The sequence below is a fragment of the Parasteatoda tepidariorum genome, chromosome 4 (genome assembly GCF_043381705.1).
Source record: "Parasteatoda tepidariorum isolate YZ-2023 chromosome 4, CAS_Ptep_4.0, whole genome shotgun sequence".
Lineage (NCBI taxonomy): Eukaryota > Metazoa > Arthropoda > Arachnida > Araneae > Theridiidae > Parasteatoda > Parasteatoda tepidariorum.
In genome coordinates, this window is record NC_092207.1 from 101115210 (window position 1) to 101135995 (window position 20786).

The 20786-nt window shown below is 26.2% G+C and overlaps 2 protein-coding genes across 4 annotated transcripts in view; one reads left to right on the forward strand and one right to left on the reverse strand.

Annotated features, from left to right (window-relative positions):
* The window catches only part of LOC107438842 (propionyl-CoA carboxylase beta chain, mitochondrial), an 18179-nt gene extending 15125 nt beyond the window's left edge, over positions 1–3054 (reverse strand). The window contains exons 1-2 of one of the 2 annotated variants that reach the window (XM_016051227.4): positions 2536–3054; positions 467–580 (exon numbers count right to left, since the gene is read on the reverse strand). In XM_016051227.4, coding sequence (XP_015906713.1) covers positions 467–580; positions 2536–2727 — 306 coding nt within the window. In that variant the 5' untranslated portion in view covers positions 2728–3054. Of the gene's footprint in view, positions 1–466; positions 581–1159; positions 1289–2535 lie in introns of those variants that run through there. The other variant, XM_043046427.2, reaches the window with a different exon arrangement.
* LOC107438845 (histone-lysine N-methyltransferase SMYD3) overlaps positions 1–20786 on the forward strand; it is an 83448-nt gene that overhangs the window by 55503 nt on the left and 7159 nt on the right. Inside the window, exons 1-9 of one of the 2 annotated variants that reach the window (XM_043046431.2) lie at positions 3226–3525; positions 5067–5130; positions 7605–7715; positions 9800–9869; positions 10322–10449; positions 13322–13386; positions 16192–16300; positions 18170–18280; positions 18891–18996. In XM_043046431.2, the coding sequence (XP_042902365.1) occupies positions 3422–3525; positions 5067–5130; positions 7605–7715; positions 9800–9869; positions 10322–10449; positions 13322–13386; positions 16192–16300; positions 18170–18280; positions 18891–18996 (868 nt within the window). In that variant the 5' untranslated portion in view covers positions 3226–3421. Of the gene's footprint in view, positions 1–3225; positions 3526–5066; positions 5131–7604; positions 7716–9799; positions 9870–10321; positions 10450–13321; positions 13387–16191; positions 16301–18169; positions 18281–18890; positions 18997–20786 lie in introns of those variants that run through there. The other variant, XM_043046438.2, reaches the window with a different exon arrangement.

A 20786-nucleotide genomic window follows, 5' to 3' on the forward strand; every position in this document is an offset into this window, starting at 1 on the left:
ATTTCAAATAATCTGGACGGATCAGAAGATGACTGTTTATTTATGGATGAGGGTAACACAGATGATGAAGACGAAACAGATTGTGATGACGTGCCTGAAGAAATAACGGAAGACGAATATAATGAACTATTTATGTAATAACGAAAATCAATAAAGTATATAGGTAAAGGTATGTTACTTCTGTAAAATAAAAGAATTTTTCTACATTTAAATTTTTTTAATCTATAATATTTTATATTCGCCACATAACCCTAAATTCCAATGTTATTTTTTGTATTAAAAGTGCGCGTTATACGTCGGAATATATGGTAATTAATATTTTACTAATACTAACAATAAATAAAATTAATTTATGTTTGTAATAATACTGTATTTAGTGCTTTTTGAATTTAAAACTTACAAATTAATATATGATTTCATTAATAAATAATTTAATTATATAGATTTAACAACCAAAAAGAAGAACCTTTTCTTTTTCCATGCCAAAATCTGTGCACGTATGCTCAGAAAACATATCATATTCAACAAATGTTCCAACATCCATCAATAACTGGATTCGTTCCCTTGCTGTCAACTTACCCTAAAATCACAAAAATAATTAATAAAATTTTATCATAAATTTCTAAGAACAAATCTAACGAAAAAATCATCAAAAATTTCTAATTAAAACTCCTTCTTAAGAAAAACTAAGTTAGAATGGATACAAAAAAACTAGAAGGGAAAAAAAAACAGTAAACATTCAATATGCTATATAAAATAATGCAACTGTTAGTAAATTCATTACACAAACAAATATTAATTTCCAATTTCCATAGGCCATAAAGAAACCAAAATCCCAGTATCAATATTAGTTAGATTACAACAATACAGGTAGTATTACCTATTACAACAATACAAACATTACCTTAATTAATTAAGCTTACTAACATAGTTCATAATAGTTTGGTAGCTTTTATGGCCACCAGAAATAAAATTATTATTTTTTATTTATTTATTTTATTTTTTTGCTTTAGTACAATATATTGACATATGTAATAAAACCAACCATTTAAAAAATGTAACAAAATACTGAAAAATTGATTGAGAAAAATAAATGCAATACAATGAATTTAAATCAACAAATAAGAAATTTAAGATTATAAAAGAAAAAATAACTTACTTAGAAAATTGATGGAATTTATTCAACAATTTGAAGGAGATTGATTAAATAAACTATCAACTTTGAACTTTCACATTATTGGTTTTTAGATGGAATACAGATGGGAAATGCTAAGGACCAAGTGTATCAGTTAAAAGAAAAAAAATATTTAAACCTTTGACTCAGAGCTAAGCTCCAGCAATTTAAATATATATTTATGCATGTTTTTGATTTTCATATTTTAGTAAATTATTAAAAAACCATAACATAATCATGAGCTCACAAAGAAAATTTAGATTTAATTAAGAGGTGAGCTATTTATTCATTCTTAAGGAAAGGAATTAAATCTAATAAATCTTCCTTCATATTTAATTCTTTTTAAATGTATTTGAATGTTGAGAATAGTCTTACTACAACAACTTGTGAGGCGGGAAATGATGTTACAATGAGGCAAGCCTTTTGAATATCTGTACGATACAAAAAAATTGCTGGAGCTATATAACATGGGATGATTTAAAAATTCAACCTCAGCTCCAAGGAAAACATATCTGCTTTGGCTCTAGGTTCAACCTTAAACACTATTTTGCTTCACAAAGGGTCAATTTGGAAACAAATTTGTCCTGTTCACCTCCTATGTGGTTGTTTTGTAAGTCACAACTGCTCTGAAATAAATAAACTCAACTTCTGTAACTGTAGGTACTTGCTAAGATATTACTGATCGGTTGCTTGCAATTGGAATAAATAGCGGTTTTTCCAGAGGAGACTATGAATTATAGCATTAGAATTTGTCTTCTTCTCTGATGCTCAGTTCCCTCCATGCTACTGTTCAGTTTCTAACAAAGATTGGTAGTTTTAGGAAAGATATCAAAAAATAATCACTATATTAGGCAACCTTCAGGACCATGAAATGCAAAAAACAAAGACCACAGAAAGGGACTAACTCAAGGGTATAACTAAAAACAATCCGACAATCTCTACAATTTCTTTATAAATTTTAGCAAGTTTAAAATCCCTTTGGAACCTCGGGCGATTGTTAACTTGCGCGAACAGGTACTGATATGGAAATATCTCCTACCTGTTATTGGCACTGACCAGAAAATGATCATTCCGCATATGCAATTGTTGATAGAATAGAATAATAAAAAATGCCCTATAAGAATCATACTAAAACAATTTTAGAGCTATAATAAATTTATGGTTTTAATTAAATAGCAGTCTTCTGAATACATTATTAAAAGTACAAAACTGATTTGAAATTTTTTTTATATTTCCCCAAATGTACATGTTTTTCTTAAATAAAGTATTATCACTTGATGATCAACAGTGCATTGCAGTTACAATTTTTAAACGGAATATTTAAAAAAAAATGAATATTTTTTCAAGCTATTCAATATTACCTTAGCATGTTGAGCTTCAATTCGTTTACCCCCGCCACCAAGAAAAGCTCTTTTACGGCGCTCTTCAATTTGATTTTTCACATTTAAACTGTGCGCTATACCACTGGATGAAGTTCTATTCACAATTTGAAAAGTTTTTTTACTTGTTAACAGGGTAACATTTCTTCTTAAGAAAGAACTGGTTAAAGTCATTTTACTGAAAAATTACTTTTTACTCTAAAACAGGTTTTTAATTCTGAAAATGGAAATAAATGTAAAGAAAATAATATTTTCACATATCCTTAAGACTATTAGAAGTTTTCAAAATGCAAACGAAACTTTTAGGTGATTACTTCCTCATGAAACAATTTAGCAATCTTAAGTGAGGCTAATTTATCTCCAATCAAATCACATACTTCCCGTCAAGATGAAAAAAATAAGCTTATTAAATGGATAAGCTAACTTCCCTCTGAGGGAGGGATAAATAAAAGATTTAATGTTTATCTTAGGGATTTTTCTTAAACAGAATTAATTTTTAAGCTTTTGCACTGACTGACGGCTTTAAACTACGGAATTATTAATGAATTTTCAATAAATTTGAGAAAACTTGCTTTTCATAAAACTATTTTTGCCTTATAAAGCAAAAATTTTAATGAGAAAAAACTGTCATAGGGAAAAGTGTAAAATGGACGAATCATAAAATCTTTTTGGCAACATTACTTTGTTTATTTACATTTCGACGAATGCGATTTGTAGTATTTGAAGCCGACTAATATTTAACTAATGTGTTTCCATTATATTTCAAAGCTCAAGAAATATTTTAAAAGCTAAAAACTTATTAACGAAGTGAACAGAAGCTCTTACCACTGCATTTGAATTTAAATTTTGTGGACAAAATATATCTAATATGACAGAATTCGAATTAGGCGAATTAATATTATCATCCACACCATTTGCCCATGTATTAAGCAATGAATTCCGGGGTCAATATTGTGATTACTGTTTTATAAAGTACTCTTTATTCATATTTTATTTGAAGAATTATTATAAATTAAAGTGTTTTATTTTTAATAATGTTTAATTTTCTTGATTACGTCTAAAGATGAAAAGATAAACAGAGCTGTTTATCATTTCAATACGCAGGGTTAATTACCTTCTTAAAGACTTAGCAAGTTTTTAAAAGAAATGTATAAGAGTTAATCAGTCGGTATTACTTACAATTCGCTTATAATTAAAAAGGTCTGACGAAGTATCAAAGGTTTTAAAAGTGCAAAAATATTTCAGTTGATACGAGTTTTTAGAAGACAACTTGTATTTCAACAATGTAACGATATTTTTCGTTCGTTGAACTAATTTTTTTAAAAGCTTAATCAAAAATATGTTCGGCACATTAGGATTTGTTAAAACTTTTAAAATGCTCTCTACTTTTTTTTAAATTTAAATTTATTTCATAATTGTTTTTTTTGGGGGGGGGGGATATTAATATCTTAAAAATAGTTTGTTTTGTTTGGGGATTTTTATAAATAGTTACCTTTATGGGCTAACTACAATCACCAAGTTGCCCAACGGAATTTAAACTTGCAACAATTTTAAAAATTATACCTATGCAAAGACTTACCACGGGGTAGCTACTAGTTANAATCTGAATTATTTTTCTCAGCAAACCAACCAATCACACATTTCTTTACAATCGTTAACAGCAATGTTTGTCGACAAATCGTTACAATTGTTGCATTAATGCTAATTTTTTCTATTTCATTTTAACCTTTTATAACATATTTTACTTTTAAAAAAATGTTTTTTTAAGAACCAACTATATATTTATTTTTTATTTTACTCTTTTGTTGGTCAGTATGATTTTTGATTCGATATTTTGTACCAAAACATTAAAAAATAAATTTTAAAAAATCTTGAAAATTGTCAAAATAAATTATTTTTTTCAAGATGATATGTTAAAAAAATAACATTTTGAATAAAATATTTTATAATATCGACACTTTTCTTGTACACATCCTATACTTTATATGAAAAAAGAAGCAAAAACCTGGAAATTTTATGATTTTTATCTGGAAAACCTGGAAAAATCAGGGAAATTTGAAATCGGATTTGAGTGGCCACCCTGTTAATATCTTAAAAATAGTTTGTTTTGTTTGGGGATTTTTATAAATAGTTACCTTTATGGGCTAACTACAATCACCAAGTTGCCCAACGGAATTTAAACTTGCAAAAATTTTAAAAATTATACCTATGCAAAGACTTACCACGGGGTAGCTACTAGTTATATTTTATAAGTCGGTCCCTTTCTGTGATGTTATTTCTAGTTTCTAGCTAGCCACTGCGCAGAAGTTACTTTAATATGATGATTGATTTAGTGGAATTACTGTTATCTCCTTTGCTCTTTTCATTTCAACAGGCAAACATTTAATTACCAACTTACTTACTTCTAGTTTAATTTTTTATAGCTATTTCATGCAGTCCTCATTATTATCATATTCATTTCAATGAAAATCTACTTTTAATATGTGTTTATTTACTCTTATAAACTTTTGCAGAAAAGATAATCTTAAGAGATGCAGCCAGTGTTCATTTCTATATTTCTGTGATAAAAATTGCCAGGTAAGGTTTAGTTTTTGATTGTAAAATATTAATATTGCTTGACTAATATTATTGAAACAGTTATCTGCTTAAATATTGTTTAAATAAAATATTGTTTACAAAATTTTATTGACTAATCTATAAAAACTCTTTCTCCAGCTATGTAGATGTTATGATGCTGGTCTGCCATATGAATTTAAGTCAAAATTTGTGTGGAAAATTGTGTCTAACATTTTAGAGCAACACTTCTGACATCTTCTTAGGTGAAGAACAAAAGTTCTGTATCTTCCCTTAAAAAAAAAAAAAACAAGAAGTTTTGTATTAAATTTTGCTGAAGTATTATGATTGTTGTTAGTTTAGTTTTTGGAAGGAAAATAATTCTTATTTGAAAACATTTTTTAAAAGATGACATTAACTGAAGCACTTTGAAACAAAAAAATATTAAAAAATTTTACCTAAAATTTTTATGAGACATGTTTCAACTACATTCCCTTTCGTTTTTTTCCCCACCCCAGGAAAAAAACCTAAATGTATTGAAAACTCTTGATGAAATGATATATAAGGCTATCTCCATTATAATAATCATATATAAACTTAATATATGAACTTAAATATCAAGTAGAAATATCAGTAATGAACTTGCTTAATTCTGAATAAATTAGCAGAAAAGGAACAAAAAAAAATTTTTTTCATTCAACTGCAAAAATATTTATATTTTGCTAGGGATGTAACAAGTAGTGATTAGGCCAAATAATGAATATTCAGCACAAAAAAAAATGGCTAAATACCGAATAGTAGCATTTAAAAAAAAAAAAATCATTAATAAATATTTTTTATATGGAAATAAGTTTAGCCATTATTGAAAAATAATCAAAACTTAGCTGTATTATTGTTCTCCTGTTAAATAAGAAAAAAAGAACTTTGATAGAAATATTAGATATTAATAAAAATAAATGGTAGATAGTTAGAAATATTTAAGATTAAAAACAACTAATGGCTGTTTAAAAAAAACCTAATGTCTTAAGGCTGAAAAAAAGAAATAGAAAAAATATATATTCTCTTAATTCTTAAACAAGACTTTAATGTTAAAAATAATATTTTCCAGAAAAAAATTATCTATAAGAAATTAAAAAAGATAATGTCTATCAAAATGGCTTTTAAAAATGTAGTGCAAAACAAAACATAAAAAATAAAAATCTATCTTAATTTTTTAAAGAAAATTTTAAAGCTTAGCATTTCAGTTTTCCAATTACCATATTTTCAAGAAAAATTGAAGATTAAAGTCTAATAAAAAAAAAACTTCTTAATTGCCATGTCATAATAAAAACATCTATGAAACATGAGTTTTTGAGAAAGTAAAAGCTAAAATAGAAACTAAATCAAAAATCATTCTCAATTTCTAAATGAAAGATTTAGTGCTAAAAATCTTAATTTAACTTTTTCTCATTGTGGTATTTTTAGAAAAAAATGCCCATGAAAGAATAGCGTTCATTAGAAATGCTCTTTGAATGCTATCATAATAAAAATGCTGATAAAAGGAAAAGTTAATTAAAAAAATCAAAAAAAAAAGCAGAATTTTTTTTTTTTTTTTNTTAAAAAAATCAAAAAAAAAACAGAAAAAAAAAATTTTTTTTTAGTTCTGAAATGTAATTTTAATGTTAAGAAATCAATATTTAGATTGATAAAAACTAACAAATTATGCTTATTAACCAGTTATAATCCAGCAAATAATATTGATCTTAAAGTATTAAGAGTATCGTGTTTTTAAATATGCAATTAATAGTTTCAATAATTCTGGCTTTCTTTTTTATAAATTATATATGATATAAATCTTAATTATAGTAACATATAATGCAAGTATTGTGCATGATTTAATATCTAATATACTGTCCCCAATGACAAAAAAAAACTTGGCCATGTTTTTGTCAAATTTTTACCGTTTTTGACGCTTTTCTTTAATTTTTTGATGTGTCGTATCAGAAACCCAAAGTTTTTAATAAATAGCTGGTTTAATGTTTAAAAAAATACCTACTGTATACTGTTACAATTCTACCTTAGATTTTGCATGAAAATCTTCTAATACTTTATGTTGTCAGGAAATAAATGACTTTTTCAGAAAATAGCATCCTTCCTAGAAATTTTTGTTTGATTGTATCAAATTGTTTGAAAACTACACAAAAATAAGTCAATGATATAAGGTACTCATATGTTTAGCTTTGAGCCATGTTACAAGTTCTTATTAGAGCTGTTTATTTGTCAAGCTACAGTGAGCTCTTAGGCTTAAAAGCAAATTTTCTTCATTTCCATATCCTCATTTGACTACATATTTTATTAATTTAATCTATATAAATTTTAGCAAAATTTTTATGTATGAAAAAATGTTTTTTTTTTCTTGAGTATGGTATTACATGATTTATCTCATATAACCTTTTTTTTCTTTTTATGTTTTTTTCTCTTTATTATTGATAAGAAATTTTTAAAAAAATACTTTTCAGGTTAAAGCTTGGGAGATGCATAAAACTGAATGTAAATTTATTAAGAAAGCTGGCGATAAAAAACCAACTCCTTCTCTGCGTCTGATTGCACTTATAATATTTAAAATTAAGGTAATGTATTTTTAGCTTTTTTTTTCAACTAAATTTTATGTACTTTACAAAATTTCTTAACATTAATATGAGTTTTTTTAAATTTTGCACAGCTTGTGTTTTTGTTATGCGTTTTAACTCAAATTTTGCTGTACTTTTATGCATGAAAATTTAAAGCATTATAATTTTTATTGGATAATTGTTACATTTTAAAACCTGCTTACTTATTATGAATTATTAATAATTATCCTAAGGTAATTACTTCTTTCACTTATGAATTAATTATATTATCGACCTTAAGATATATCTTTGGAAAGGTCTTACAAAATGTCCATTGTAAATATTTTATGGAAATTAGTTTCCAGTTAAATACATTTAAAATTAGTGAATGCTATTCTTATTAAAAGTCTCAATCGACAAAACGTCTAGAAATAAAAAATGTTCAAACTATAAAGACTAGCATGGGCAAGTAAATTACCAAAATTCGTCTTTTGTGTTGGTAATAGAATTCCTCAGATTTAAAAATTTAACTAGTCTTTTGACTTTTAAAAAAATTAAATGCAAAACCATAAATGAAGTCAGTAGTATACTAAAAAAATATATTTATTGATCTCTAGAAATTTAGCTAATTGAGACTTTTGGATAAAATACCATTACATTATGCAAAAGTAATTTAAAAAATTGTACTAAAATTCAATTATATAATGTGCATACAAAAGCTCTTGCATATAAATTTTTAATTTAGTAATACTTTACCCATGTAATAAATGGTGACTGGTTCACTTTAAATTTGTTAGGTTACAAAGTCCTCTGTGTTCCCATAATAGATTGTATCTCTGGCGTAACTGAATTGGAGATTAATCGTTTTCTGGTTCAGGTCAAAATTGTGACCTGTGGAAGAATGAATGGATGTATAAATGAGTCTGCCTTATAAACGGGTGTGACGTATGGGTGTCGCAGAAGTTGAATTCTTGGCCATGAATGGCGCCACTGGAAAATAAGAACAATCGCTCCCTTTACCTTAATGGCCTACAACAACAGTAAAGCTTTAAAAATAATTGCAGATATAGAAAAAAAAAATGTTTTTAACTTGATATCTACCACAATGTTGAAAAAATGTGTCTCCCTGAGCCAAATAGTTTTATCTGCTAATATTACTTGAAATTGTAAAATAAAATCAGGTCTAACTGAGAAATATAGTTTTTTTTTATTTATTTTTTTTTTTGTTTTTGTTTTTTTAAAAAACTTTTTTCATATCTTTCTGATGAGATACGCCTTGTGTGTCTTATGGCCTGAATGGCATTTGTTAACAATGGTGGCCGTGTCTCACCTAAACGCAGGTGCAGCTCACCACTGCCTGCAATGACATCTGTTCTGAGGCGACCAGCAACTGCTCTAGAAATTACAATACAATAATTTACTCATTATCCAATATGGTATTTTTTTTTTTAATATGAAACTTTAATAAAATCAATCATCTTTACCGGGGGTCTAATAGACCTTCTGGTCCTCCTGGTCATCTCATTTTAAAATACTAAGGCTGCAATGCCCAGTGAGACCCATACGGTGTCAGGCGTGGCTAAATGTGCTGGGATACCTGTTGCATGGCATCCATGTCTCGGAGCTCTGACTCATGGAAAATGAAAACACGATGGCAACTAATGTGTTAAGTAAGCATGAGCCCCCATTTTTTCAAGCTTTTAATTTTCTTGCAATTAATAGCTTTTTTGAAACACTAAATTAGTTTTCATTTTAATAGGTTGCTTGAAGGGTTAAAAACTCTCTAAAAGACCTTTCTAATAACCCATTCCAAAAATCACTTTTCCATTTAGATTGTGAGGTGCAACATCCAATTAAAATTACACATTTAACGGTTCTTTACTCTGATTTGAATATATGTTGCTTACCTGAAATTTTTCCCTTTAACTTTCACCTCTGTTTTTTTATTTTAAATTATTTATTCAAGATTAAAAGATAAGTATGCTTGTGACATGTGCCACCAAAATTTTTTGACAATGATTTCTTTTCAGGATTATACTTTTTATAAACTTAGTTTTAAAGCAATCCATCCGTGAAAATACTTATATTTTATTCATCAATTGTAGAAGTATGGTACAAATGAACCATCCGAAGATGTATATGGGCGAAAAGTATCGTTTGCATCACTTATGTCTCGTAAGTTCTGAAATTTTAATCTTTAAAAAAAATATTTTTCAAAATAACAACTCGAAATGTTGTTTTCTTTTAGTTTCATTAAAATCTGTCAGAAACTGCTTGATATTGACAACTCTATGTTTTACTCATTTAAGTCAAAATAATATATTTGTATTTACACATAAAGCATAAAGGAAAAAAGTTTTTTGTGATAATATTTAACTGCTCTGCTGATTGGCCATTATTTATCCAATCTTCTTGAAAATTATTTCATTTTATATGAAACTAAGAATTTATTGAAACTGACTAACTTTTACTTTATGTGGACTTTATTTACTGGTTAAACACATAGAATTGATGCATTAGTATAGAAAATTCTAACTTGAACAGAAAATTACAGTACATTGTAAAATATATGCAAGCTATCATCTGATGTATTTTTGGTAATATTACAAAAGATAATTTGTTTTCAGATGCTGAAGAAATAAAGCAGGATTTGAAAAGGTGTCAAATAATAATGGCTATGCTAATTACACTTAAAGAATATATTGGATCTGATAATTTACCTCCTCCTGCTGAGTTTACTGAAATCTTTGGGAAAGTGAGGCATGTTTCTTGTATTGTCTAATTATTCAATGTATTGCTTTACTATATAAATTTTACTCTTCGTTTTGTAATTTTTTTTTTATATAAATTTAAAAAAACATAATAGCAGCTTAAAATTTAAAAAAAAAAAAAATTCTTTTGCTGTTAAAGTTTAGTAAAAAATATGTGTGGAAGATTCATGCTCCTTTTCTCCTTCCTATGCTGTAACATTATTTAAAATAAGTATATGTAGCAGTAAAAAAATGCTAAAGAATTTTAGAAAAATATATTGATTGAAGTTAAAATCTGTCTAGATTTATAAATTACACTCTGTAACAGTTTCTTCCTGAGTTGAGTTTTTGACATGACACATCAAAAACCTGTCAAAAAGTGTCTCTCCAAATTTGACAAATACTTAGGGCAAGATTCTTTTTTGTCATTGGGGACCTTTAATTAGATATCAAATCATGGACAATACTTTTATTATATACTACTATAATTATGATTTACAATAGATATCATTTATAAAGAATGTAGCCAAAATTATTGAAACTATTAATAGGTTTTTCTAAAAACATTGTACTCTTTATACTTTGATATTATTTGCTATATTGTAATTATTCAGTTTATATTACAGGTAATAAATATGAGTTGTTAATCATTATCCATCTAAATACTGAATTCTTTTATGCCAAAATTAAGGCAGATTTTGTAGAAATAGTGAAATTAACTAATCACCAATAATTGTTTGATCTCAACTTATTAAAGTTATGATGCATCAAAAACCTGTCAAAAGTTATTTTTGTTTCTCAATATTTGTTGTTATTACTTATGTGCAGGTGAGCTGAATATGTTTGATCATCCAATTGAAGTCTTGCGAAATTTAGCTGTCCTGGGGAAATTTTTACCTTGGGTCTAAAAAAATTCCAAAATTTTTTTAATGTTACAAAAATGTGTCGCTGTGCAAACTTTTTTCTTTTTTAAAAAAACATAAGTTGATTTGTATTTATTAATTTGAATTCCTTAAGTTTATGATAATAACCTTTTTAATTTAATAAATATTATTAGTTCAATATATATTTTGATTTCTGTTACTTTTAACACATATGCTTGTTTATTCAAGAATTTTGTAAAATTAATTGAATTTTTTTCTTACATAAACTTTATTGTCCAAAAATATTTTGAAAAAAAGTTATTGTACTAAAAATAAACTACAATTTTGGAAAAATTTTGATCCAAGATAACTTTGTTTAGAGGAAATATTAGGCTCTACCACACATTATATAATTGAATTAGGAGAATTTTCTGCATTCCAGCTTACACGCACAGGAATATCTTCAATAAGTCATGACTATTATATATTCCCTGATAAGTACGCTAATTACACTAACTACTGCACTTTTCGCAAAACATTTCATAGAGTGATAGATTATTAAAAACTAAAACTTTTGGAATTTTTGGTAATTTTACCAACATTTTAAAACCTCACCACAACAGAACTAGAGCAAAATGGTTTTTCATATAGAACTTTGAATCATTTACGTGTAGTGACGTGGAAAATAATTTTAATTACATTTTACAAAACAAAGATCTGCTCATTAAAGCATATATTTAAGTACCACTGGAAGAAATTTTCCCAAAAAGCATAGAAAATTGGCATGCCTATAAGTATAATTTACAAAAAATATTAATGTTTGTTGAAATAAGTTAATATTTTTTTCAACTAATCAATTCAAGAGTTGAATGAAGTTACTACCTATATTTATTACAGTTATTATAATATATTTCCTAATTACGTGTTATTTCATTATGTTATAACAGTTTTAGTACATCTACATTCCAGTCTATGCACTTTAGCGTCCATCGAAAGAATAGTTTCGAATTTCAATCTTATTCATACAAAACTAAAAAATTAACTTTGAGTACAGAGATCTTCAAAACAACTTTTTTGTAATCGCATGCTTCGTGTTGAAGATGAGTTAAAATAGTAATTGATTTTACATACAATGAATATGATGATGGTTAAGTGTTTTTTTTATATGATGAATGTTTTTGTATTTTTATTTTTAATGTTCAAAAAGAAATAGTGAATTGAATAAACTGCGATTTGACACATTTTTATTTATAATTATTTAATATTTTCTACACCAAAAGCTTGGTTTTTGACAGTAATTGTCAAAACAAAAAGGAATTTTACTGTTGAATAAATTCAAGAACATAATTGATCACTTGTAATTTTATATGTATGTTTATTTATAAATATTTCATATGTATAATAGCTGATAATTATCTTTACACCAAAATTTTGAGTTTTTAACAATTGTCAAAAGGTTTTTTTTTTGTTATTACAGTAAAACTATGATTAAAACTGGATAAATTCATAAATTTTCAAAAACTTGCCAACCCTGGTTTCTTTAAAACTCTTTATTTTTGCAACATACTTTTTAGAAAATATTATTTTCTTTTTCTTAAATTGGTGTTATATTTTTTAATTTTGTTAACTTTAGATATTTTTCTCTATTTGAACTATGATTTCAATCAATTTATTTCAGGATAAATTTTCTGTTTCTTCTTGATACTGAAAATTGTCCTAATTTATAGAAGCTGAGTTTTTTTTTTTTTTTTTTTTTTTTTTTTTTTTTTTTTTTTTTTTTTTTTTNTTTTTTTTTTTTTTTTTTTATAATTATTATTATTTCATTTTTGCCCCAAAAACATCCACATACTAGCATGTTAACTAAATGTATATAATTTAAAAAAAATAATGCATGCTCTGGAAAATAATGCATTTGTAATCATATTGTATGATTTTGTAATGGTTAAAAACTTATTTCATACTACCATCATTGTGTAAAGAAATTTTACACTTTAACCTTTTTCTTAATTTTCAGATGTGTGTTAATTCATTCAGTATTTGTCATGAAATGTCACCTATTGGTAGTGGCCTTTATCTAGGGTATGTACTGCAGAAAATTGAGTATCCCTTTGTTTTTTTATCTATTTACACATTATGTACTCTTTTATGTCTATTTTACTTTTTTTTTAAAAAAGCTTTTTGAAAAGAGAATTTTCTGAGTTTAACTGTATTTTTTATATGATACATTTTTAATCATATTATTGTTATTTTACTTTTATTTAGCCAATTTTTTATTAAAGTAGACATTAAAATTGTTTGCATGAAAATAAATTCAGTGTATCATTCTTCAATTTAAATCTACTAAATATTATCAATTTAAATATGAAACTTCACATTTTTATAGGTCTGGGGAAAAAAGTAATATATTTTGATAAAACTATGATCCTTCAATGCTTCCAGTACATACCATACTAGGTCAAAGATATTTACCTATCAATTTAGACATTTATAAGTGAACTGTAGGAGATGAGAAATTAATAGAAATAAAGACAGTGAAGAAAGTTTAAATATCTTAAATCTGTTTGAAATATAAATTTTTTATTTTATAAAAAAATGTATTTAATTAAATCAAGGAGTATAACAGTACTTTAGGTGTAATTGTAGCCCATGTTTATATGGAAGATGAACAGAATTTTTTTTTATTTAATGAGACTATCACATGACCATTTAATGTGACGTGAGTGCTACAAAATTCTTAGGTGAATATTCTGAAATATTAAGTTACAAATTACTGAGCAATAACTGACTATACTTACAAATAACTAAATTTGAAATGTAATTGCTTCTGCAATATTTTACAGAAAAAATGGCCTTTATTGAAATGCATTAAAATTTAGTAGAATTAAAATTAAAGGAAGAGTTTAGTGGAAGTTAGAAGAAGAAAAAAATTTCACGAACATAAAATATTTTTAGATGTTTCAAATTAGTATTGAGAAGTCAACATTTAATTTATATGAGTCTCTTGAAACCATGCAAACGAGTATATGCTTCTCATTAAGTGTTGAAAATTATTCAATTATGGGCATCTTTGCCTATTGATCAATTTTATTATGATAACATATCTAAAAATGATCATTTTAGAGAAATGCATTCAAATCTGGCCTCCATAAAACATGGAGATATAGGCATTATTAAAAGCTTTTAATCTGTCACAATTTCTTTAAAACACTTCTAAAATTAGTGACTCTCTCGAATGCTTTTCTAATGATATAGATAACAATATAAGGATGAACAAGGCTCATTGTTACTTTATGATGTGTACTATACTTTACAAAAGCAAATAATTATTTGCTGTGAAGTAGAGTGTGAAATAACTTTTGGACAAGTTATTTTAAAAATCCAAAACTATAAATTTGTGTTCATCTTGAAAGTACAAATAACATTATGTCCATGATAAATGAAAATATATTAAAATAATTTGTATAAAAGAAAATAGTATGAATGTCGTGAAATAAAAAATAAAGAAAATCATTGAACTTTCTAGTGTTACATTTTTATGTGTAGGAAAGTAAGTAAAGAGCTGTCTTCATTATGATTGGTTAGCAATCTTTTTCTCAGTGGATTGCTAAATTAATAATTGCTTTAATGCTATTTCATGTATGCAGAATTAAATTTGTAATAGTTTTTCAATGCAAAACAAACAAATAATTAATTTTAGTAGTGCACTTGTTATTTATAATAATTTCCTTCTGTTGGTTGTACAAATTCTCCAATAAATTCTGACCTTTCCTAACATTCTCAAGCACATTCCTGTGAGTGGTAGCACCCTCATTAGCAACCTAGGATTTAAATATTAAAGAAAGCTGTGTGCTAGATAACTAAATCAGATAATTAGATTGAAAAGTTATTGCAATATATGTATATTAACATTTTTAGGTAGATTGTAATTTAACAATAGTGGAAAAACAATCTATGCTTCCTACTGAAAAACAATGCTAGAATTTTATGTCGCTTAAATATTCTGATCAGAAGACATAAATAAATGTATTGCATTTTTACTACGCAATTTGCTTTATGTAGAATTATTATTCATATTTTGTTATTTTAAACAACGAGTAAAAAAAAAAAATAAAAAATCTTTAATTTTTTGTTTGAATATCATCTTAAATGACATATCAAAACTTATGCTGCTAGTAAATGTAAGATTATTCTTCAATCTTAAAGGTTTTTTTTTAATTAACTAACGTGTGAATTAATTTTAAATAATGTATTTATTGCTAATTATTAACAAAATTTATTTAATGCAATCATAAAATCGCATTTTACGATAACATGTTCACATGTGTAACAATTATTTTTTATTCATTTATTTCTATTCCAAACTAATCCATTTGATTGTAACTCTATTAGACAGTATGATAATAAATTTATCCATTTTTGTCACTTTTATTGTTGCACTTTCTTTTCTTTTGTAAATAAATGTGTGATTTTTGTTTTATTATCTACCCTATGCATTACAATAAATTTCATTGCAGCATGTTAATTCACGTAAGCATGTAATACTTAAAGAGTGTGCCTCTATATGTTATATAAAAAAATTTCTATGTTTTTATTTAAGGAGATAAAGTATTTCTATCTTATTGCTTGAACAGAGCTAGCATATTTGAAATGTTTCAAGAAATATAAATTAATTTCGATTTTCACGCAAACAATTGCACAACAAGTTAACATGGTGAAATAATTTAAGTAGTAAGAACACTAACAAATTCAAATGTTATGTTTCATGTATTAAATCTTGTGAAATGATAGTGAGTTTTTTATAACTAAAAGATTGTTTATTTATCAATCAAGGTCTTTATTTATCAAAATAGTGTGCTTTGTTAATAATTTATTTTATTTTAACAGAGCTTCAGTCTTTGATCATTCATGTGATCCGGAAGCAGTGGCCGTCTTTGATGGCACGACTTTGAATGTTAGAATGATGAAAAAAGTTCCTCATCGAGACATTCAAAAGGTAGTTATATTATAGTAATGTTTAATTAAATGGTTACTTCATTTTTTGAATTTTGATACAGAGAAGATAAGATAAATATACAGATGACTTACTGTTAAAATTTCATAGCTTGAAACTAAAAGTTGTAGTAACCAAAGAAATCTGTTCTTTACATAAGTATATTAAGACAACAAAAAATGCTGCCCTCAAATTTATATTATAAGTACTGAACTTCAAAAATTTTATTTAAATGTTTTTTTTTTTTTTTTTTTTTTTTTTTTTTTTTTTGCTATTGAATCTTAGGAAGGTTCTTAAATTAGATTATAAACTTAAAGTCATTTATCTTAAAATCTTATCTTATATCTTTGAATTATTTATACTAGCCATTCATCTTAAAAAAATAATAATAAATGCAAAAGCATAAACGTTTATGTCAGTATACCAAAATATATATATACGTCTATTGAAATATCTATTAATCTAGAAATATATCTATTTATCTCCTGAAATTTAACAAATTGAGAACTTTTTGATTGAATGCCAATGCATTATACTGAATTTATTTATAAAATTTAAATTAAACAATTTTAATCAAACAATTTTAATCAATTAAGTTTTAATTAAACAATGTGCGTACAAAACCTTTTTTTCATGTTAATCATTAATTTAGTAATACATCAAAAATAATTGCAGAAAGGAAAAAGTGATTTTAACTGAGCTTTAGTCCCCATTTTTTCAAACTTTGAGCCCTGCTTTTTCAAACATAAAGCTTTCTTACAACCCCATGTTATACAATAGAAAAATAGTGTGTAAAAATGAAATTGTGTTGCCGTTTTACACAGGTACTTGAAGGGTTAAAATGGTTTTAAGCATTTAATTCTTTTTTTTTTCTTTTTAATGTATCTCTTTAATAATTCAATATTGATTTAGTTTGAAGATTAGATTAAGATTTAGAAGATTTATTTATGAAGATAAACATAAAGATTTTCATTCTCAGTATTAATTAATAGAAATTTTGAAGAATTTTTTAAAATTTTTAACCTTTTTTCTCATTTTAAATTTTGCTTCTATTAGCTAAATCAGATATGCCTGAATTTTTTTTTATTTTTATGGTTGTATACCACATAAACTAGAAAATACTGTATTGAGGACCAACATAAGTAACATAATCACGTAATTATAAGCAATGTAGGATAATACTAGGTAGCTTATGTAGAGTGTTATAGGTTTATATTGTATTTAAAAGTGAAGTAAATGACTCTCATATGCCGTAAAAGAAAATCAAAAATTTTCATTTATCCCAAAAATTACCTTTTGCTATTGTTCAGAAGTTAAATTCCATTACTAATATTGTATCAGATTAATATGATGACTGTTATTGATTCTTTGAAATGCAATTTTTTTATTTTTTTTCTTTTTTAAAAAAAAAGAAAATAACCTTTTTCCCCTACTTTATTTGTAGAAACTTGCTAGAAAAAGCATTGCCCTTCTCACACTAAGTGTGTCGCAATAAACAAAACTTGCAAAACAATCAAGTTTAGACTAGCACAGAGACATTAATCAAACTAAATTTCCGAAACATTCAACAGTTACAAAACATTTAACAGTTCAAAAACATTTAACTAACAACGGTATTTTTTTTTCAAAGCTGAGCCAAGCTAAAGGTATTTTGCACAAAAAATGGGCCCATGAGCCCCATGACATCCCTGATTGAAATTAAGAATATAAATGTTCTAGTTATGAAAAAAATTCAATTTCCTTTCAAATTCCGAATATTTAAAATTTAACATTAACTATCTTCTATTTTATATTTAACACAGAATGCTTTTCCTGAAATTTACTTACAAATAAGTATTTGATAAAAATAATAAATGTTAGAATTTTTTGTAGGTTTTTATTTCATATGTTGGAGAATTGTTGTTAAAAGAAGAAAAGCAAAGGCAACTAAAAGAACAATATTACTTTTCCTGTAAGTGTTCTTACTGCATTTTCTCACAAAATGTAAGTCTCAATATTTCTGTATTAATATTATTTGAATTTCACTATACATAGTACAATTAAAAGGTTTTACTTAGTACATTTAATAAGCTAGATGTGGTACTTTTGTATAGGTGTTTTCTTAAATTTCTGTTTTATTTGTATCTATTATTTTAGCTTATATTTATTTTTTAAAAAATGACTCCTTACATTCGAAAGCTTAGAGAAAGACAGTTCAAAATTAAACTTTTGAAAAACATGGTATTTCTAAAAAGAAGATCTTATTTAACTAAACAACACTTTATTTTACTAAATTTTTAAGTTTCATAAATCTGAGTAAATAATGATACTGGGTGACAATCTTTGAGGTACCATTTGCAAAAATTTTAAGAAGCTAGAAGGCCTCATTTTTATGAGCAAATTATAGTGTAAAAAATGGAAAATGCTTAAGCAATTTAAGTCAGTGTTAAAGAATTATAGATTTTTCTATCTAAAGACTTGCAGATAAGAAATAGAGACAAGACCCTGTACTCATTTTCTATTTTCAACCTATAAACTTTAAGGATGATTTTCTCAAATTTTTCTTAGAACCTTCATCTCTTCATTTATGTGTTTCATATTCATTTCATTTTAGGATGACTTGATGACTAAGCTTTTTGACGATTCTGTGGAAGTCAAGGAAAAGGCACTGAAATGTGAAGGAGATTTGGAGAGCATAAAACAAATGTTAAATGATCAAAGTAATCGACTCATTTTATTTACATTTTATAATGGAAAGTAGTCTTAAAATATTTTTCGGATAATTTTTTGGAAATCAATTATTCTTAAATTTGTTTTATTTTATTCATTACTTTCATTTATATTATAATCGATTACTTTAAATTATGCAATCTTGATCCTTGATTAGTATATAATATGTATTTTTATGTAATTTTGTTATCTTCAGCAACTATTTAGCTTCAATTTCTATTATTGCTTAAAGCTGAACTGACAAAAAAATTTTGCTTAATATGCAATTGTCTTATGGTAAAGGGGAAATATTTTAAACCAGAATGAATAAAAGTGTGAATCCAAAAAATCTTTTATGTGGAAATAACCTTCTATCAAATTTGAGAACATTTAAAAGAAATAAACATTAAAAAAAAGTAATAACTTTATCGGAAAAAATGATTTCAGTTCATTTCATATAAGTTTGCCCTTTCTCTATCATTTTAGTCAAATAATTGTAATTACTAGGGCGTTTTCAAGAACAGCACTGCAATTCCAGTTATATTTTGAAATGACCTTAAAATTATTCCCAGGGAAGACAAGATTCTTCTATCCAGAATTGAGTGTGGGTCAGCAAATTTGTAACCAGACACACTTTCAGTATGTGTGAAATCTTGAAATTATCAGCTAAAATTCTTNTTTTTTTTTGGTTTTTTACTGCAAGTAAATGTTTCAAATGTTTTCAAAACTGACTTTAAAAAAAAAGAAATTCAAGGAACTATGTTATTGCAAATATTTATAAGGAACTGCAATGGCTCAGGAGATAGAGCAACCACCTCCTAATGCAGTGTTTCCCAAAGTGTGGTACGCGTACCCCCAGGGGTACGGGAACAGTTTAGCGGGGGTACGCGTTCTTATGCGAAATATCGTGCAACAAGCGAAAATTTCAAAAAAATTTATTTAAAAATAAAGCTAGCCATGAAAATTTACGGTTACTTATTTTTCTATTGGGTATTTTTTGCAGAGTTAACAGTTAATAATTAGTGGCATCAACAGCCAGTTGTGATTTTTAACTTTTGTGCAATTATTTTATAGTAAAAAATAAATTCATTTTTTTATTAGTGGTACGCAGCGTTACGAAAAATTTAGAAATGGTACACAAAAGTCATAAGTTTGGGAAACACTGTCCTAATGAGATGACCCAGGTTTGATTCCCAGTGGTGTCTGATTGATACGAATTTCCTCTCTGGCTCACATCAACCAAAGTGCTCTACATCATCAGTGGTAGATGGATAATTGGTTAGAATCTCCTCGCTGTTGAGCTATCTGTGGTTTTTTTCTCCAAGTAACGCAAATGCTGGTTAATTCCATCAAAAAACTTCCATGAAGGCTAGTTTGTCCCTATGCTTTTTCCAGGAGTTTCCTTGTCTTCTGGGCTGGGTTCAAAATTACAAGGCTACGGAATTGAAACCTGTAGATTCAGAAATTGCTTCAGATGATCAATGCCAGTTATAAAAGTATTAAACATTTAGAAGAAAAATTATATAAAAAAATTTATAAGAAAAATTATGTTCTTGCAAACATTTATGAAAAATAATGATAAAACAGTTATTAAAATTATTCGATTGCATTATCTGAAAATCCTATTTCTTTTATGTTAAAAGTATAAAAAAAAGTAACTGTGTTTGCAGGGGTGCTACGCCTGCGCCATTTGCGACAAACTGAGACAAAACGGCATAACTGCGCCATTTTGCGAACGTCCAAAATTTGACAAACCTGAATTCAGTTTCAAATATTAATCCGCATCGCCGTGAGTCATTGG